Source organism: Canis lupus, chromosome 2 (assembly GCF_048164855.1).
Source record: "Canis lupus baileyi chromosome 2, mCanLup2.hap1, whole genome shotgun sequence".
In the NCBI taxonomy this organism is placed as follows: domain Eukaryota; kingdom Metazoa; phylum Chordata; class Mammalia; order Carnivora; family Canidae; genus Canis; species Canis lupus.
The window spans coordinates 55,782,847-55,803,278 of NC_132839.1; the positions used below are offsets into that span (position 1 = coordinate 55,782,847).

General features: G+C 46.7%; 1 protein-coding gene across 8 annotated transcripts in view; it reads left to right on the forward strand.

The window, feature by feature from the left end:
- PDE8A (phosphodiesterase 8A) overlaps nucleotides 1-20,432 on the forward strand; it is a 157,241-nt gene that overhangs the window by 100,812 nt on the left and 35,997 nt on the right. For 5 of the 8 annotated variants that reach the window (XM_072801022.1, XM_072800977.1, XM_072800983.1 and 2 more), the window contains exons 7-14: nucleotides 540-618; nucleotides 2,147-2,284; nucleotides 7,476-7,564; nucleotides 9,431-9,482; nucleotides 9,584-9,626; nucleotides 14,895-14,972; nucleotides 19,403-19,473; nucleotides 19,738-19,902. In XM_072801022.1, coding sequence (XP_072657123.1) covers nucleotides 540-618; nucleotides 2,147-2,284; nucleotides 7,476-7,564; nucleotides 9,431-9,482; nucleotides 9,584-9,626; nucleotides 14,895-14,972; nucleotides 19,403-19,473; nucleotides 19,738-19,902 — 715 coding nt within the window. The remainder of the gene's footprint in view (nucleotides 1-539; nucleotides 619-2,146; nucleotides 2,285-7,475; nucleotides 7,565-9,430; nucleotides 9,483-9,583; nucleotides 9,627-14,894; nucleotides 14,973-19,402; nucleotides 19,474-19,737; nucleotides 19,903-20,432) is intronic. The other 3 variants (XM_072800998.1, XM_072801004.1, XM_072800991.1) reach the window with 2 other exon arrangements.

The window sequence follows — 20,432 nt, forward strand, 5'->3', positions numbered from 1 at the left end:
GCATGGTTATTTCTCTGGATTTTGTGATGATTATCATCTTTTTAAGTTTGTAATTTGCTACAATTTCTTTCCTCCTTCCAAATACGTATTCTTTTTTTACATAAAAAAAGTAAATAATAGCTACAAATGATTGACCATCTCCTTTCTGTCGGGCTCTGTGCAGGATTCTTGATTCTCTTCTCTCACGTAGCCCTCAGGAGGGTTCTCCCAGATGGGGAGGAGGGAGACTCAGGAGGTTCAGTCATGGGCGCAGGGTCCCAGAGCTGCCCTGGCATGTATCCCACGCTGGTCCTCACCCTGGAAGGGAAGGCACAGCTATGCATATTCATGGTCCCAAGTAGCATGGTTACAGAAGGTGTTTATTTGTCTTTATGCTTTTTAATATTTCCCTCCTCCTTTTTCTTGAATTAGTATTTGTTACTTTTATCATCAAATGAAAACCACATTTAAATAAGTTAATACAATAACTCAAGATTGTATTAGATTTTTTTGTAGTGTTTACATTAATCAGTCTTTTTTTTTTTCCCCTACCCATAAAGGGCTTGTAACTCAATATTCACGGCATTAGAGAAAAGTCAAGAAGCAATTGAAATTACAAGTGAAGACCGCGTTATACAGGTTGGTTATTTTGGAAGTTCATTTTTCTGAATTTCTGGTATTGCTTTAGCATTAAACCCTTCCAGTCTGATGTTTTTTTTTTCTTTTGGAAGTTCAAGAGACCAAGTTTTTCTTAGAGAATCATCAGAACAAAATCTGTAAAATACGTAATTTAAAATAAGTTCCTTTTAAATAAGTAAAGCTACTAATAGTTATTTATGGTGCCAGAAAATATTCTGTGGAAATACCACATTTGCATTTATTATTATTTACTTTTTTGTTTATTTAGCAAGAGGAGGCTTTTATCCAAAGGGATTACCACAGGAGCAGGAGGAGGCTCTCACCCTAAGGTCTTCAAGCTCTAGCCTTTCTCATTGTTTTTGAAGATAGTTTACACCTATAGAAATGTATTAGAAACTACTCAGAATTGCCAGAATAACCTAGTAGTTACTGAACAAATGACTCATTATTAGCAAAGAGGATTCATAAAAGCAGCTTAAGATAATATAGCTTGTACTTTTAGATTACAAAAGAGGGCTTGTGCCAAGGAAATACTCCTTTTGTCTGAGATCAGCTCCACTTTGCTGTCTCTCCTAAGCACTCTAGCTCTTCACTTTAACTTGCAACATGCTTGGTAAAGAGCTGCTGATCCCGGCTTTCAGGAGTCGGTGCCCAGAGAGGCAGCTGGCCGGCATTGAGAGCGCAGGCTGGTGGCAGGCAACTGCCACACCTTCCTAGCTGAGCATCATAGGGCAAGTTACTTTGTCTCCCTAAATGTGCTCTCTGAGCTGTACAGACAAGAATGATACTCCTACAACAACCTGTCTTTTGTCAGGATGTTGTAAGTGGGTGAGTGCGTGTGGAGTGCTTACTAGTGTCTAGCAAGGAAAACAGAACCTAAGTGGTATCAGTCATTGCTTTATCATCACCGCTATTTTATTATTGCTATTATTAGCACATGCACAGCTTTCCTGTACATTTTCTTCTAGTCTTGTGGTCCTCTCTGAAATTTAGCCATACAGCCTTCCATCAGTAAGTACTTCCCAGTTCATAGCCTGCTTTCCCAGCACACGATTCATGTGTATCACTTGAGAGTGGCGACCTAGGGGTTTCATTCCCATTGAACAGATACGCGGATTGAGACTTAGAGGGGGTTGAGTGACTTGCTGGAGGGGAGCCTGGGTGCTTTGCACTTCAGTCTACTACTTCATTCTACTGTGTCATAATCTGAGAAGTGCTCCTATAGCAGTTCAAGCCGGTATTCATGTGGCTTCTTCCTCTTTGGATGTTCAAGGGGATTGGACCAGTTCCTCTCTGGGGCCTCAGGGACCATGACAGAACCCCAGTCAAGTCCCTGGGGTAGAGGCTTCTCTGGACCCCAGGGATCTCCAGGGGTTATGCTCTGCGACTTCAAAACTGTCACAGTGAGCTCCAAGCTCCTGAGCTTTCTGGGTGGAAAACATAATGGCTTAGGGTAAATACTCTGGATTGTCCTCTTCCCAGATTCTCTTTTAATGTGCTTGATGATGTTTCTCTTGTCTCCCCCCAGTATGCAAATCCTGCATTTGAAACAACCATGGGCTATCAGTCAGGTGAATTAATAGGAAAGGAGTTAGCAGAAGTGCCTATAAATGAAAAAAAGGCTGATTTGCTCGATACTATAAATTCATGCATCAGGATAGGCAAGGTAAGTAAGAGGGTTAGTACCTTTTTTACTTTCTGTAACAAAGAGGAAAGGAAGGTGTTTGCCAAGCATCACCTGGGCGGGATAATCTGCATCTCACCCTTCACTGAGGCCCAGGGAAGTGCCGATAGTGTTGGTCCTGTTATTCCCATTTTGCAGATGAGGAAACTAAGATCAAGGAAGTGGAGGAGACAATCAACTGTTATGCAGAATAGCTTTGATTGACACTTGAAGTCAGTATCTTCATCTTTGTTACAAGTACATTGATCTTTCTAATAATTGATTGTCTAAGTGGTAGATGTTGTCAAGTGGCTTCTTTGGGCAGAGGATTGCCGGTAAAGACCCAAGGTCTCAGAACACACCTGAGCCCAACACATCTGCATCTGTTTGGCCTCTTTTGGAATGTCTTCTATGTGCAGGCACTCTGCTAGATTGTGGTATAGAAAAAAGGGCAAAACATAAACTGCTGCCTTGGGGAACTCCTATTCCAGGGTGTGAACATGACAAGTCACATAATCGTGGTGCTGGAGGGATAGATCGAAGGCAGTCTCAGTCTGAAAGGTTATTTCTCAGCACTGGCTTCTGCCAGCACCTCACTATTACTAGGTTTTCATGTGTGATGACAAGGGAAAGGCTGGGATCCCTGGGTGGCTCAGCGGTTTAGCGCCTGCCTTTGGCCCAGGGCCTGATCTTGGAGTCCCGGGATCGAGTCCCATATTGGGCTCCCTGCATGGAGCCTGCTTCTCTCTCTGCCTGTGTCTCTCCCTCTATCTCTGTGTCTCTCATGAATAAATAAATAAAATCTTTAAAAAACAAACAAACAAGGGAAAGGCTATTGCTTTCCATAGTCTTTTCTGCTAGGCTCTTTTTAACTTTTGGAAGTTGGTGAGAGACTATTAATCTGATCATTCAGAATACTTGAAACACTGGTGACCTGCTTTCTTGCCCGCTCCCCCACCCCATAGCCCAGCAGAGCAGTCTGCCATGAGGGGCTGAAGGGCTCTGCAGAGCCTATACCCTACTTTACCTGGGCCCCTTAAGACACCATTTTTGGGTTGTGTCCCTTTGTTCTGTGGCTCTGAGCACACCAGTTTGCCTTGTGAAAACAAGGAAAGGGCAGGCTGGCTGTGAGGGCCCAATGACATACTCCCAGGGGAATGATAAAAATGGGCACTACTTGAATCCCATTCTGCCTTCAACTTTTCTGTCACGGATGATGATTTTCTTACTGGAAAGAGTGGCAGGTCCTCTGGAGAGAGCAGGGAAGACTGAGACGAATGAAGAGCCCCTCAGGCGCTCAGGCATACTGCCTGGGCTGGACCCTGGGTTCCCTCACTCTGAGAGAGGGGGCATCCTCAGAAGGCAGTGACCAAAGAGCAGCCCTGGCGGGGCTTTACCAGGGCCTTCCCAATCCTGACACTGAGGTCCCAGGCTGCCTCTGGGTCAGCCAGTGGTTCTGTTGTGAGGGTCAGCCAGGCATGAGCCAGAGATTATGGCCCTCGTACGCCTTGATCTGGCAACACGAACACTGAGGAGAGCAAGTAGAGAATGGGAGGGGCCAGTTAGTGGGTTAGCGTGAGGCCTTGAGATCCATCCCAATCTGTGTGAGCAACATCTCACCTCCTAACTAATGTCACTGGTGCCAGGTACAAAGGGGCCTCAAACTTGAACAACAGGAGACCTGTTCTCTAAAACCTGTTTATTGTGAGCACAGAATATGAAAGATTATCATATAATTGACCTCAGCATCACTTCATTGGGAGCATGGTTATTTATTTGTGTGTTTTGGAGTTCCTGGGGAGAGCAGAAGAACAGCCATTTTCCTTGGTTTGCTGACAACGCTGCAGCAGGACAGGCTATTTAGTTGGATAATTTTTGTGAAATGAAACGATATATGGCCTTCATGATTGAGTTTCCCTATGGAGGGAGAAGAAGCACTTGCTAAGGGGTCAGCCAGCCCTGGAAGACAGAGTCACTGGGCTCAGTGGAGAGAGCTCAGACATGCCCTGGGAACCAGAACAGGGACTCAGGAAGTGGTTTGGTAATGGAAAGAGGGCAGCTTCAAAGGGCCAGATTCTAGATGTGCCAGTTGGGGACAGAGAAGAAATTCTGATGATGTTCACACAGAGAGTATGGCAAACATAGCTCTCCACAAACCCCTCTACCTATTGTTCTCAGCCTCAGCCTCCATGCTCATGCTTCTTTGCATCCCCGCCCGTATACATCCTTCCCAATTCCCTCCCTTTCCTCGTCCCCAAGACTTCTCTAGAAGGGCTCTAGAACTCACACTCTCCTCTTCTCACATGCCTGAGCCTTCTATGGGCTCTTCCCTTGGAAATTGTGTCTTGTAGGCACTAGAACATGTTGGCTGCTCAGTGCCTACGTATAATCATGACATTTGGCTGCAGAGCCCTCTAGCTTTTCGAAACTTGGAGCTCCTATGGTTCCTCACAGGCTCCCCTCCTCTCCTGATCTTTCTTCCACCATTCCTCCCAGGTTTACCAGGGTTCTTCGTCCCTGCCGTATTTCTCAGAAATCTCGCTTGGTGAGGCACTTTGCTGCTCTGCATACATGGCCCACGCCTTCCCATTTTCAGCCTCAGCTTCTCACCAGGGTCTCATACAACTTCCCTCCATCATCTTGAAATCACCTTGTCTAACAATTTTTCCCTCATCCCTCGTTAACCAAAATATCCATCCTCTCCAGCCCCTGCTATCTCTGCTCGTTGGTTGGCCTCCCACTTGCCTCATTCCTAGAATGGTTTTGGTTCCTCTCCACCCATCAGTGTCCAGTCCATTGCTAAGCGATGATGTCTGTTACATCCCTGCATCTCAGTGTCTGTTGCCTGGACCTGACCTTGTGTGGGGCCTTCTTGCCACCCTTGGACTGTGGTGGCCGAATCCCGTCAGGGCCATTTTCTGGAGATCTCTGGTCAGCGCTTCCTATGCTCCCAAGTGGTTAGTCTGATCACACTGCTCCCTGGGCCTGGAGTGCAATCCCTAGGCCTAGCTACAAGGATTCTACAGACTGACCTTGGCCTCCCAATTCCATTTGGCTGAACAGGAGCCCCAGTGTCCCTTGACTGACTGTGTGCTGGCACTGTGCAAGCCCTGGGGATGACTGGGCACCCAGAGGGGCTGTCTCAGTAGTCCGAGAAGCCCAACTCAGTGCTTGGCCTGCCCCAGAACAGCAGCGGGGCATGGGTCTTCATATGGTTCTGAGGGGAGCATGGCCCAGAGAAGCCTGTGCAAAACCACCTGGGCTGGAACTGAATGGCCATTTACTGAATGTTTGCTATGTGTCAGGACTCGGCCAAGAATTTCTGTATGTTACCAGATGTAATCTTTATGAGTGCGTTCTGAGGTAGTACTATGTTATTCCAGGAACTACAACTCGTATATTTCTGATAGGTCAATATTTTTGATAAGAACTATGATCTGTGATAAGTAAATATTTTTGCTTCTGTTAATGACTGGAGAACTCACAGGCAAAAGTGTTCTCGAAGCAGAGACACTGACTAAATCACTTTGTTCCTCAGCTGGACCATTCAACACTGGCTAAACTGGCTTCCTATTCCTCTCCTTGGGATCTGGCAGCTGCACATGTCTATCCAGAAAGGATTAGCGGAGAAAATCCTGCAGATATATTTTAAAGTTCTGACTGATGGATGGATTGAATTAGTCTCCCATTTTTCTCTCTCTTTTCTATAAAAACTCTATAGAATTATTCTCTCTTGAGAATAATTGAGAATTCACCCATTAAAGTCTGCAATTCACTGGTGTTTGGTCTATTCACAGAGTTTTGTAAATGTCACCACAATCAATTTCCTACATTTCTGTTGGTAGTGAGCTTTGGCAGTAAGTCTGTAGCTATCTGCTGAAGCCTCCTGCGAGGATACACAGGCTGCAGATACAGAAGGCAGGCGGTAGCTTCCTGTCTAGTGACCTCTGTTTAGCTCTTGCCTGGCACAGGCCAGTCTCCCCTCAGAACTATGGTGTGTGAGACCCTCACCTTCCTTCTGCTCCGGAGGTCCATAAGCATGGAGCTGGACTCTCAGGCTGTCTTTTCCTTCAGTCCTTTCCTGAGGACGGTGTGTTCAGAAGTACACTGGGGAGCATCAGAAACCATCCTTTGCTTCTGTCAGAATGTCCTGGCTTCTGCTGAATCCACTTTCTCAGAGGAGCCTGAGAGGAGATTCTCTTGTTGGCATTTGCATGCAGGTTGCCAGGCCATAAGCATGGAAGATTTCAGAATGGACCCTTTGTAAGGGTCTGGACAGATGTGAGCTAAGCCACCAAGGCTGCCACGGTGGTCTGTTTCCTGCCTGGGTCAGCCCTAGGTCCTGAAGGATCTAGAAGGTCAGGAGGGTTAGGGGTCACCCTAAGAGTTGAGTGTCCTACAGTAAATCCTCAAGCTATTTATAGCTTAAGGACCTTGGTGACCCTTGCAGGAATTCAGAACCTTTTAGGTGATGACAAAACCCCACTCCATTCCAGACTTCTCTGCACCACCCCAAGAGTAGGGTTGCCACCTGCAGTCCCCGTTCTCGCTGGGGTCATGGCCCATACACAACTGCTCTCCCAGACTGCAGATTCATTCTAAGAGGATCTGTGCATGTTCTGACTGGCCGTGAGAGCACAGCTGATGTCGCTGCAGCCCTGGCTTTTAAGGTCTCCAATCTGTTCTACCTGAGCCCAGACTTGGCTGTCATCTTCATCCACTTCCCTGCAGAGGGACTGGAATCCCCACATGTCCCAGAGGATGGTAGTAGGCCACTGTGCTAGTGGCAGCAGAGTGGCCCCTTCTCTGCCCCAGTCCTGAGGTTCTCCCATCAGGGGAGCAGAGACCATGCTGCTCCTCCCCTGCAGCACGCGGGTGAGAGCCAGGACAGTCTGAGGAACCTGTGTGCTGCAGCCAGGGACCATTCTTCATTCCGAGGCCAGGCCCTCTTGCCAGAGGACAGCTCCTGAAAACCTGTGACCACTCCTACCATGGCCAGCTGGTGTTTGTCCCCCATGCAGGAAGAGATGGACTTGGGGAAAACAGATTGCCCAATGTTGTGTTTGGGGTTGGGATCATTTTTTTTGTCTGAATTGCTTTAGCCACGGTAAGTGAATCAGAACCTCACATAGAAGATGTTCTTGGGTTTATGTTTTGAACGCACAGTATAATGATGCTTACATTCCATTTATAGGAGTGGCAAGGAATCTACCATGCCAAAAAGAAAAATGGAGATAATGTGCAACAAAATGTGAAGATAATACCTGTCATTGGACAGGGAGGGTAAGTGGAAAATCCAGGTACTCCAGTCAACATACCATGCTTGGCTTAGGGCAGAATTTGCTCTGAATACTTCAGTAGGTTAAGAACTGCATGCAGAAATTTATTTTTTTTTTTTAATTTTTATTTATTTATGATAGTCACATACAGAGAGAGAGAGAGAGAGAGGCAGAGACACAGGCAGAGGGAGAAGCAGGCTCCATGCACCAGGAGCCTGACGTGGGATTCGATCCCGGGTCTCCAGGATCGCGCCCTGGGCCAAAGGCAGGCGCCAAACCGCTGCGCCACCCAGGGATCCCTGCATGCAGAAATTTAAAAGGAAGACTTGTCACAAGGTCAAGTGTCATCAAAGAACCACCTTCCAGGGTAGAGCGTCCTCATGGCTACAGCCCGACCTCCCCAGCTCGTGACCCAGGGCCACCAGGCTCCAGACAATTGTGCTTCTGCTGCATGGACACAAGAGAGACTACAGTATTTCAGTTAGAATGCCACAGTAAAAAAAAATAAAAATAAAAAAAATTAAAAAAAAAAAAAGAATGCCACAGTATTATGCCATGTGGCAAGAACACTAACTGCTGGATTCTCTATATTTAAAAGATTTTTATCTAATTTGAAAGACTATGTATTATTTCTCTGTAGATCTATCAAATTAGATAAAGGTATTTAAGTCATTACCATTTATAGCAACTCTCATATAAAACAGATGTGACTACAGATGGCAAAGTATTATATATCAGGAGCCTAAAAATGTCATATGGTTTGCCTCAGAATATATCTTAAATAATATGAACAGTGGGAAATTATAAATCTGAATTGTAGGATACCCAACAGTAAAATATGCAACCATCAGAAATGATGATCATAGAAAATTAAATGGTAAGGAAAAAAATGCTTAAGGTAAACACAAAAATCAAAATGTGAAATCATACCTAGAATATAATCTCTATCCTGAAAATAAAAGAAGGAAACACAAGACCAGGAGGGAATGTGGCCATGGTGGTTACAGCAGCTGCGGCTGCTTCTCGAGCCCTCCCTCCATGGGCAGGCTTGGTGCCTGGTAGATGTCACTTTGTTTCCTCATCAACACACACTGTGGCGTCAGTATTGTGATCATCTCCGTTTTACAGATGAGGAAACTGAGGCCTGAGGTGGGAGGTTTCACCAGCAGGGGGTGGAGCAGGGCTGCCATGCTGACCACAGGGCCCCCGTGCTTGGTCCCCCATGAGTGATGGTCTCAGGGAGGCGGGTCTATGTGGGCTCCCTGTTCCAATTCTTTGCCTTTTTATGTCGTCCTCCAAGTTTTTTTGGGATAAGTCTAGGGATTTGATGATCTGGGGGGAGAATTGGAAAAGTGGAAGGCCCAGTGAGTAGTGAGGAGTTCCGCCTGCAGCTTCTGAGATGAGCCCTGAGTGCCTGGTCGAGGACCCTTCCCCGCCTCTTGCCAGTGAGCTCGGTGTGGCCATAGTGCCACCTTAGTGGCAGGGAGCACAATGTTGGCTGGAACCTTAGGAGGAATGTAGATACAAAGGGCTGTGAAAATGAAAACATGCCAAGGAATGAAAGGCTTTTGGTTGGTTAGCATGCAGTCCGTTGTTTAAAACACTGGTATTTTTTATTGTATGTTGTGATAACTTGGAAGAATTGTGTTGTTTTTACTGAAGAGCTCACTTCTTTTCTGCAGAGACACCAGAAGTGGCTCATGGACTCTCACCTGTTTATTGGTGGCCTTGGCCACAAACAATAGAAATGCTCCCCTCAGAGCATTTTGTGTATTGTGAAAGGGAGATGCTCTTTCATAATAAAAATTAGCTGCATTCCTATCAGATTAGAGAGCCAGGAGAGAAATAATGTATTGTTTTCTACTTGCAGAAAAATTAGACACTATGTGTCCATTATCAGAGTGTGCAATGGCAGTAATAAGGTATGTAAAGGGAGCCCTAGGGACTCCAGGGGTGCCCAGCAAGATTTCCCCAATTACGTGACTAGGCAATCAGAACTAATGGCTTCTACATTTATTTTTAGGCTGAGAAAATAACTGAATGTGTTCAGTCTGACACTCATACAGGTATGGTGCTCCATGTCCATTCTTTGGGGTTATCAGGCTGGTGAAAACAACAAAACCAGACCCTTACTCTGCCTAGCTCACCTCATGCACGGGGGCGAGGGGGGAGGTGTATTTTCTTAGCACCATGACAACATGTCTCTCCTAACGCCCCAGGCTGGTTTATGAGCTGATGCACCTGAGCACCTGTGGGCATTCTTACAGGTGTCCTGTCCTGGGGTGGATCTCAGCCTGTGGGGAGAAAACTGATCACCCCAGATGCAGGAACCTTGTAAAGATATGTTGAGTGAGCTGTGACTTGTTGGCCTCACCTGTGCTTTAAGAGGCAACAGTGTTGGGTATAAGACTACAGTATTCAAGCAGGGATATCTCCACCTCCTGATAGTTATCCCCTCCAGCCTATGGGGAGGTAGCTGGACCCTGACAGGCTTGGCTCACCTTGTGTCTGTCCCCTATCATGCTTTGGACGCCGCCTGCTCATCTCCACATCTGTGTTTTTCCCTGCCCCGGCATTGCCTGTTTCCCTCAAGCATATGTCATGGCCTCAGCAAGCCACCTTCCTCACCTGGTGGTTATAGGTGAGGGCCAAGCTGTGCTGGTGCAGAGTTCTTCCAGCTCCACCCAGAGGCGGCTCCATCACACCCTGTGGGTGTTTAACAGCAACCCACCATGCCCAGGCAATGCTCTGGTTGCCCAGCTAGTCTATAGGAGTCTTTAGGGAAAGACTTTGTCTTCCATCCCCTCAGCTGTTGGTGACATACTTTCTGCAGTACCAGAACATTCATTCATTCATTCATTCACTCATTCATTCTAGGAATGGGTCCCATGTGTTTTTCTGAGCATTTACCATGCACAAGACCCCATGCTAAGTGCTTAAATTAAAGCATGTTTAATTGAAGCCTTGCAATGACCCAGTAGGGTAAAGATTTTGTGGATGAAGCTCCCTTTTGACAGGTAAGGAAATTGCAGGGCTAAATAATTTGCCCAGGAGAGTCCACCTAGAACCCAGTTAAGCTGGCACTGGAATCCAGATGGCCGGCTCCAAAGCTCTGGAGTATACACCGGGGCAGTTCACTCCAGGATCAGTGAGGCTTTCAGCTGGAATGAAGAGAGACCTGTCGACAGCCAGGGGACACAAGTAATGATAAGCAGTGATCAGTAGTGGCTGGGAAAGGACTGGTGGTGCCATGGTGGCCTAGAGGAGGAGGAGAAAATTCCAGACAGGGAGAGGTGGTCTGGACTAAGGAGAGTGGTGTGAAAGGAAAAGCATTCCAGAAATAAAAACCATAAAAAGAGGAAAAGGTCAGAGTGTGTTCGAGAAAGAGCAGGATTAAATTTTGACTGGTCAGTATGGAAAGGGGAATTGGGCTCATGAGGGATTCCCCCTCAGATGCCAAGTAGGAGATTAGGATTTTCCTCTGTAGGCGGGGGAGCCTGAGGACTTTTGAGCAGGAGAATTGAGTGTCAACATCTGAGTTTAGCTTTGAACTTGGTCTACCTTGGGTGCCTGGAAGAGCCTTGTGGAGATGTCTGGTGGCATATGGAGAGTCCAGGGCCACAGGACGTTGCTCCTGATGAGAGTGGGGAGGCAAGCTGACTGAGTACTGTGGGTGGGAGGCCAGCAGTAGCAGACAGTGAGGGGATGTGTAGCCAGCAGGATGTGGAAGTCATTCGTGCCACCAAAATTCCTCGTACCACCACTGCACACCAGGCAGCAGATGTCTGCTGGTGAGAAACCTGCACTCTGTGTTTCATGGGTAGGGGGGTGGGGAAGGTATTATCAGAACTGTGACAAGTTCCAGGTCAGGCAGCGTGGCATGGTGCTTCAGTATATCTTACAGGTACTCTGGGGCTGCCAGGTTGAGCCCATGGATACAGGTGTCCTGAACTACTGGAAAGCCTTCAAGTGCTCCTTGGCATCCGGAGAAGGCGAGCTTCCTCAGGTGGAGGAGGTGGAGAGGCCAGGGAGAAGAGGGCTAACTAGAAGCTGGCTCTTAGGAGTTCAGTGGTCCCAGTGCAGAGCAAATTTGCTCTCAAATGCCTGAACTATTAAGAGTGTCACAGAAAGTTCTCTAAAAGTCTGCAGTGTTCCCAGCAAGTCCTGGCAGACATCCAGTCCGCAGCTTCCCCATCTCCAAAATGGAGCTCATCCCGCTAGAGCACCATGTTCACGTAGCAGTGGAAGCGGCTACTGAATGCTTACCACCCTCACTGCTGTTCCACGGTTCCCTGGGTTTACTGCTAAAGACCTGTTAGGGGAGGCATGGAAGGATCATGTTCTAGGGAACAAGAAGCAGAGAGCTGAAGTCAGAGGGGGTGCTGAGCCCAAGCCCTGGTCTTTGGAGGCCCATGTAGGCTTCTGTCCATTGACAGGCCAGGCGTCTCAGAGCACACTTACTAGGTGTGAGGGCTTGGACTCATGTTTCTTCAGGGCTTGCAGTCTGGCCAGGTATGAACCTGCACTCATCCTCCGTACCCGTGTCTGCCTCTGAAAGCCAGCCACCTCCCTCCCCAGGAGCAGCATCCCAGCAGGTGCAAGCTATTTGAGATTGGTCTACACAGAGTTGTTGGATTTGGGTGGGGAGCCAGGGACCCCAGTGGGGTTGCTGGGGCCAGGAAGGTGGAGGATTTACACAGCGATAGAGTAACCTTAAAACATTCAATACAAATGAAAGCTGCTTCTCTTCCACTTTTGCCACAGCCCGGTCCTTGGTACATGCATTTTGCTTCTCTGCAGCCACATTTTGCCCCACGGGCATAAGCAGCTTCCTCCTGGAAATGTTTCCTCCTCTTGTTGGCTACATCTACACAACCTAACTCATTTGCTCTCAGACGAGAACCTGCCTTTTCTCCTCGGGACCCCTTCTGCCCTGCAAAGCTGTTACTCTGCCTCTTGGTTCACCTACATTTGTTTCCCTGCATCCCAGCCCATTTGTAGACATGGACCATACTTTGTTTGTCTTCACATTGCTAACGCCTGGCAGAGGGCCCAGCATGTGGGAGGTGCCCAGTGAATGTGTGTGGAGTGGCTAAAAGGGAGAAAAAAGAGTGCAGGACCAACCCAGTAGGTTCAGAGCTGTCTTCCCAGGTGGTCGTGTGGATGTGACCTCCACAGAGCTCAGAGGAAGGAGACAGGCCAGGATCTGTGTCTGTCTGGGGGCCAGAAGAGGGGCTTAATTTGAGGGAATGAGAATCTAGAGAGAGCATCATGTTGAGGTAGGAGTGGCGGGGGTGCCAACACAGCCACGTGTGGTCATGGCAGGTGAGGCGAGAGGCAGGTTGTGACAAGCAGCTTGTCCTGTCTTTGACTGCCAGCCATTTATTCTCTCTCTGCAGCGCTCAACATTTTTGAGCAAGGGAGGCACAGAAGCAGAGTGTTCTATGTAGTGGACCTTATATCCAAACAGGGATACACAGGTGCTTGTCGAGCGTCTGTTACATGCAAGGCAGTGCTGGTCCCCCAGGAATAAGAAAGGAAGGCTGTTTCTGCCCTTGTGTCCTCCATAGCTGGGGAGGAAGGTGGACATTGCTGGCTACTGACAGTGTTGAGGGGTGCAGGGAGGCATTAGGGGAACATTCCAAAAGGTTATGATACCCGAAATGCATCTTCACTGCTTCTTCAAAGAGGATAGAGAATTAACCCGGTAAAGAAGGTGGCCTGGGAGGGGTCCATTCCCAAGTGGAGGTAAGCAGTTGGTGCCAAGGCGTAGAAGATTGTGAGAGGAAATAGTTTGTGGTGGCCGGAGAGAGAAGGTCTAGATATCCTAGGACTCTGGGGCCATACTCTGGTCACATCCTAAAAATAATGGTTGACCCATTGAAATGTTTTAATTGGGAGAGTGATCTAGTCAGATTTTTGTTGTAGGAGGATCTGCCCACAGAGAATGGGATGAAAGGGACAAGGTTGGGGACTGTGGGACCAGTGAAGGAGGCTGTTGCTATAATCCAGAGGAGGAGGGAGAGTGCCTGAGCTAGGACAAGGACAGAGCAGGGGTAGACTAAAGATTTATTTAGGAGATAAAATGTGTAGATTCAGCTGGCCAGTTGAGGAAGAGGAAGGGAGAAGCGTATGACTTGTTTCCAACTTTACTGGATCTGGGGGAAGATGAGTACGCTGGGAGTGCCTGAGGGGTGTCCGATGGCGTCTGGCTCTCTGGAGAAGCCTGGGATGAGATAGCAACACAGGAGTTAGTTAAAACTGTGGGAATAAATGAGATCTCCCAAGGAGACATGTTGCTGGGAGGACAAGAAGGGCTAAGAACAGAATCTTGGGAGCCGGAAGGAGGGAACCATGAGGAAGGGGGTTGAGGAATGAAGAAGGGAGAGTAAGAAACGGAAGGAAAATCAGGAGTTTCCAGAAAGAGTGGTCAGTGTGTCTAGTACCATAAGTAAGACCTGAACAGTATCCTTCAGATGTAGCAACAAGGAGCGTCCAGGTGACATGACAAGTTCACTGTCAGTGCCCATGTAAAAGAAAATGTAGCAGATACCCCATGAAGCAGCTTCTTGATGTGGGGAGAGACATGAAGGGCCTGCATTTGGGTCCTGTTGCTGAGCAGGGACTCTAGCTGAGGCAGCCAGGGGAGGGTAGAAAAGATGCAGCCTGCAGGTGGAGAAGGCTCCGCTGGAGCGCCAGCTGCCAGTTTCCTCATGTATGAAATGGGAACAATTTGGAGAGGCTCAGCACCAAGGGTAGCACACAGCAGGGCACAGGAAGGAGGGTCAGCTCTGCCTTGTCATTGGTTGCCATGGGGTCAGTGGGTGAGAGGAGTCAAAGCCAGCCCCTCCTGGAGGCTGGAAGAGGGGGCGCAGCTCACAGGAAGCAGGGGCAGCAGGGAGAAAGATAAACTGTCTTTTGAAGTAGACCCCAAACCAGTGTTCCCTGTACTACGCTTGAAAAGAGAGATATGTTTTTCCCTGGGACATTGTAAAACATGTATTGTAAAAAAAAAAAAAAAAAATTTACCTTTGGGGCAAGGATGGGTGAGAATCAAAATGTTTTAACCATTTTATTTGATTATGCGGAAGTATAAGAGATTGTTTATGACTGTACGAGGTGGGACATTTTGAGAAAATCCCCCCCCCCCCCCCCCCCCCCGCTTAAACTTCATTGGTCAAAGTCTTCATCTCCGGGCACTCTGTTGACTTTTGTGACTTCTTAAATGGTGTTCTAATTCTTAAATTTTGTTATTGAAAAAATTTAGATCTGTAACTTTCCTAATAAATTGTTAAAATTCTTTTGAAGAGGTGATTTATAGTTTGTTTCCACAGATAATCAGTCAGGCAAACATAAAGACAGAAGGAAAAGCTCGCTAGATGTCAGAACTCTTGCTTCTCGAACAAGTGAAGGTAGGTGACAAAGACAGGAGGAGAAAATGCTGAACACATGAATACCAGACATTCTGTCCTCAGTCTGCTCTCCAGGTCACTGCCCACACCAGTTCAGGAGAGGGGAGGGGACCCTCTAGCAACCCGTGTCCATTTCCCCCTCATCCGACTCCTGCCAGGGGGCTCCATTCTCAGCCTTTTGATGGAGTGAGGAAATAAAGAAAAAAACCCTACATTTTACTATCTATTCTATAGTTTATTTTCTAAACTATTAACAGCGGAGGATGTCCATTTATCTGCTATAATTACATGGGTAATACATAATGCATTTGGAAATTCTTAATATATTCCATTGTGGGTTGCAGTTTGCCATGGAAACTTACCTTTTGGTGGAGAGGTGAGCTGCCTTTGGGGATTTGAAAGACTCTGACTAAGCAAACATTATTTAAATTTTAATTGGAATATAATTTTTCAAGATTACAGTAGATGTGTGGTCTGGATGATATAGTAGTTTTTAAAATGTAAAGAAAATTACTAATACAGTGTGGAGGCAAATAGTACTGCTAGCTCTGTACTTTCTTTGACCCAGGGGCATATGGAGTTGGTTGGTGCTAGATAAAAAGCCACAACTTTCCAAGGTAATAGCAACCGAGATAATACAATGGGGATCCAGTGCCCTTGGGTTTGTTATGAGGCTCAGAAAACACTGGAAAGACTACACAGGCCCCACCCTGCTGCGAGGAAGCAGTGTGGTGTCACGGGCCAGAGCTTGGGCTTTGGCCTCAGAATACCCTTGATTCTAGTCCCAGCATCATCTATTTTGTGTACAGCCTTGGGGGTAGACTTCTGTGCTTCCATTTGCTCTCTGTGAAATGGGGACAGTGATGCTACCCACAGAGGGCTGTGTGAGGGTTACATGAGGGTGCCTGGCAAGGGGGGACGGTAGCTGCCTCCACCATCTTCACTGTGGCCTTCACTCGTGCACCCCCATGGGCCTCGGGCAGAATGGGACAGGGACAAGGTTGCCCCCACCCACAACAATCTTCCTCCCATGTTCTGTTCATTCTTAGACTGACTTGGTCCATTTCTGTATTTTTAAGAGGTAAATGTTTTTCTTTAATATTTCTGGGTTTGTTTTTTTAAAGATTGAGAGAGAGAGAAAGAGGGAGGGAGCTAGAACAGGAGGAGGGGCCAAGGGAGAGGGAGAGAGAGAACCCCTGGCAGACTCTCTGCTGAGCACAGAGCCCAACTCAGTGCTGGATCCCAGGACCCTGAGATCATAACCTGAGCCAAAATCAAGAGTTGGCCACCCACCAACGAACCACCCAGGCATGCCCCATGTTTCTGGTTTTTAATCACTAGGTGCCTTTTTTTTTTTAAGATTTTATTTATTTATTCATGAGAGACATACAGAGAGAGGCAGAGACATAGGCAGAGGGAAAAGCAGGCTCCCTGCAGAAAGCCTGATGGAGGACTCAATCCTAGGACTCCCGGATCACAACCTGAGCCAAAAGCAGACACTCAACCAGTGAGCCACCCATGTGCCTCTAATCACTAGTCTTTTTAACTGAATTATAATTTACACACAGTGAAATTCAGATATTAAGTGTTTGGTTCCATGAGTTTTGACAGCTCCATACACTTGTGTAACCACCACCCAAAGCAAAGCAGATACAGAAAACAAACATGCACACACACCTTGTACCTCACAGAAGCAGCCACTAGATTTCTAGCACCGTAAACCTCTTTGGCCTCCTCTTACGCTTCAGAGAGATGGATTTTATAGCATGTATGCCTGGCATCTGCCTTCTTTCAGTTCGTGTTCTTACGATCCCTTCATGTTGTTAGGTGTGCCAGGACTTCATCCTTTCTCTATTGCTCTGCAGTCTTCCATTGTAGGAATGTGTCACCTTGGATCCATTCTCTTGTTCATAGGCATCTGTGTTCTCTTCCCATTTGGGAGCTGTTAAGAATAAGGCTGTGTGAATGTTCTTATGCAACTCTTTTTTGGTGGACATGTGTATTCCTGTCCTACCTGGAAGTGGAATTGCTGGGCCTCTGGGCAGCTACAGATGTTTCCCCAAGATGTGTTGTCCTACATTCTTGCCCACTGCTGATGTGTGGGTGGTCCCTTTGCTCTGCAACCTCCCGCACTTGGTTATCTTGGCATTTCAAATTTCAGCCATTCTGGTGGATATGGTTTTAATTTTCATTTTCCTGGTGTCGAATGAGGATGAGTACCCCTTCCATATGCTTACTGACCATTTGGACATTCTCTTGTGAAGTGTTGTTCAGATATTTTGCTTGTTTTTATAATCAGGTTGTTTATCTCACTGGTTTGGTAAAAACTCTTTATGCATCACATATATTTTGTTAGTCTGTGGTTTGCCTTTTTACTCTCTTGGTGATCTTTAATGTGAACAGGAGTTCTTAATTTTAATAAAGCTCATTTTATCAGTGTTTTCTATTATAGCTGGTGCTTTTTTGTGTCCTGTTCAAGAAATCTTTCTCTAGCCCAAGGTCATGAAGATATTCTCCCGTGTTTTCTTATAGAAGCTTTATCGTTTTATTTTTCACCACAGGTCTGTGATTCATTTCAAATTAATTTTTATATCTGATGAAAGTAGGGATCAAGGATGAATTTTCCTCGCTCATGCAAGTCCAATTAGCCCATCATCATATAGAAAAAAAAAGTATTTTCAGCAGTGCCATTATTATAATCAGGTGACGATAAATAGATGGTCATTTTCTGGATTCTTCTCTTTTCCTTGTTCTGTTAGTCTATATGTGTACCAATACCACCATCAGCTTCTAGAGCCTCTGCAGTAAAGCCTTCATAGTTGGTAGTGTAAAATTACTATTCTTTACAACTGTCTTATCTATTATAGGTCCTTTGTGTTTCCATACAACAGTTAGCATCAGCTTGTTAGTTTACTTATACACGTACACACACACACACACACACACACACACACAGCCTCCTGGGGTGGTATCTCTGGGAGTCTCTCGAATCTATGGATCACTTTAGGGAAAATGGAAATCTCAATGATACTGAATCTTTCAAACCATGGATGCCTTCTGTGTTTCCTTTCAGGTGGTTTTAATTTTCTCTCAGCAGCATTTTGCATTTTTCAGTGTATAAATTCTACACATCTTTCCTTACATATATTCCTAAATATTGGTGGGTTTTGATGCTTTCATAATGATGTTTTATTTTAGTTCCTAATTGTTTGTTGCTAGTTTATAGAACTTTGACGTTCTATGTAATTACCTGATAGTTACGTACCCGGTAACCTTGATACACTTGCTCATCGGTTGTCAGAGTAGTGTTTATAGATTCTTTTGGGCTTGCTGCACACAGGGCAGCCTTTATGCCCTGTTTCTTCTTCTTACTTTATTTATACTGTTATTTCATTTTTATAAGCATATGTCACTTTCATTCCATTTTTAAATGAGACCGGGTCCTTTTATGACATAATGATAAAACAGTGGTTTTTATTTTTGGTTTAGTGACCTTAACTGGGTAGAATGGGGAGGTGGCAACCATATGCTGATTGCCAAAATTAGATGTAAGGAGTGTTGTAGGTCCCTGAGATCTAAAACGCTTTAGAGGCCCTGAGATGGTTAATCTTGCCCTGTGCTTCTTAGACCTCAGTTTGGTGAAACAAGGCTGACGTATCAGGCCATTGAACAGTCTGTGGTCCCTTCAGGTCTGTGGTAAACAGCATTTGGCCTGACAGTGGGGCTTTCAGGGAGACACACAGAACACTATGTGTATGTTTTTTTCCTGCCTGTACACCACCCAGCCTTCCCTTTACCCCAGAGGAACCATATCATGACAGGAGCACCAGAACATGAACAAACTTCAGACAGAGCCGAGGCATTACTGCCTGTCTCATTGATGGTGTTTACCTCATTGATTTTGATTAAGCATCACCATGGAGAACACCAAAAGGTGCCTTGAAAAATTTAACCAAAAATTCCTGTATTTCAGTTGATAGGGGACTGTGCTTATTGCTCCTGCCATATATGAAACAAAGAGCCTGTGTGGCATTGTCTTCGAGAACATTTTTGCTCCTGGATAGCGGCAAGCTGAATATTAAAAGGCTTATTGTTATAAACGCAAAAAGAGGCTAACTGTTTGGCCTTGACTTGCTAGATTGTTTACCCTGTTTTTTCTCTGGCCTGTGATATCAGAAGTTCAGTCTGGGGGGGCACGTGCATCCTAGTGCCTAGGACTGAAGGAAGCTGCTGGCAGTTGGTTCTGCCAGAACCCCAGGCTTGTTGGGACACAGTTCCACTCTTCCCCCTTGCTCTTGCAGCTGAGCACATGGGAGCCTGTGGGGGGGTGGTGCAGGGAGCAAGGCAGGGCCCGGCCCCCCCCCCCCGTGGTCAGCAGGTGCCTGCAGCTGTGCGTACCCTGACCTCCATGTCATGTGCTCTCTCAACAGTTGGCAGTCAGAGACGACACTCCTCCATGGCCCGGATACATTCCATGACGATTGAGGCGCCCATCACCAAGGTAGGGCATGTGTGGGCGGTGTCCAACAAGTGTGCAGGGAAGTCCCTTGTTCTTGGGGTTGCATGTTTCCAGTGAGAGGAAGCAGGCCCGCCTGATAAGAATGCTTTCCTCATTGTATGGAGCAGTCTCCTCTAATGAAAGAGGACATGTCACATCAACACAGAGGCTGGTCTGTTTGGTTGAGCACCGTGACCAGCCTGCCCCTCTGCATCGCCCTCCCTCCACATGTAGGGTTGAAACTCATGTGGTCTTCCCATGCTTTAGGTAATCAACATTATCAACGCTGCCCAGGAGAGCAGCCCCATGCCTGTGACGGAAGCCTTAGACCGTGTGCTGGAAATCCTGAGAAGCACTGAATTATATTCACCACAGTTTGGTGCTAAGGATGATGATCCTCATGCCAATGACCTTGTTGGGGGCTTAATGTCTGTAAGTATATTTGGCCCGGTTGCTGGCGAGAGCCTCCTGTTCTTGTCTGTTTCCCCAGACATCATTTGTGTATGGCTGGCCTACACAGAGCTCTTCGTGGGTAGGGCTCAGCGGAGGCCTGAATCCCTCCATCACTCGGGCTCGACTGTTCTTTGGCCAGAGCCGTCACCCACCTGTTGCCTGCCACCCAGGGAGACTTCAGCTCAAAGCAGAGAAGGGGGAGTCTTGACAGTCTGCAGGGCTAGGTTCTTCATTTTTGCTTAGGGGTCCTATGACGAATTTAAGTAAAACTTGATTGTTTTAAAGATTTTGAAAACTACAGCAGAAAAAAAATATGAAATGATTCATACCAAATTATGACACAGAAAGACTATATATGCTTTAAGAGGCACCAGAGGATGGGGCACAGTTTCCTTTCAAAACAACCTGCATAGATTTGGTGGTTTCATACCATGGGCTCTCGGGGGTCCTGGAGGCCTCCTCCAGCCCAGCTAGCAGAGTGGTCTCACCAGGGAAGAACAACTTTGTGG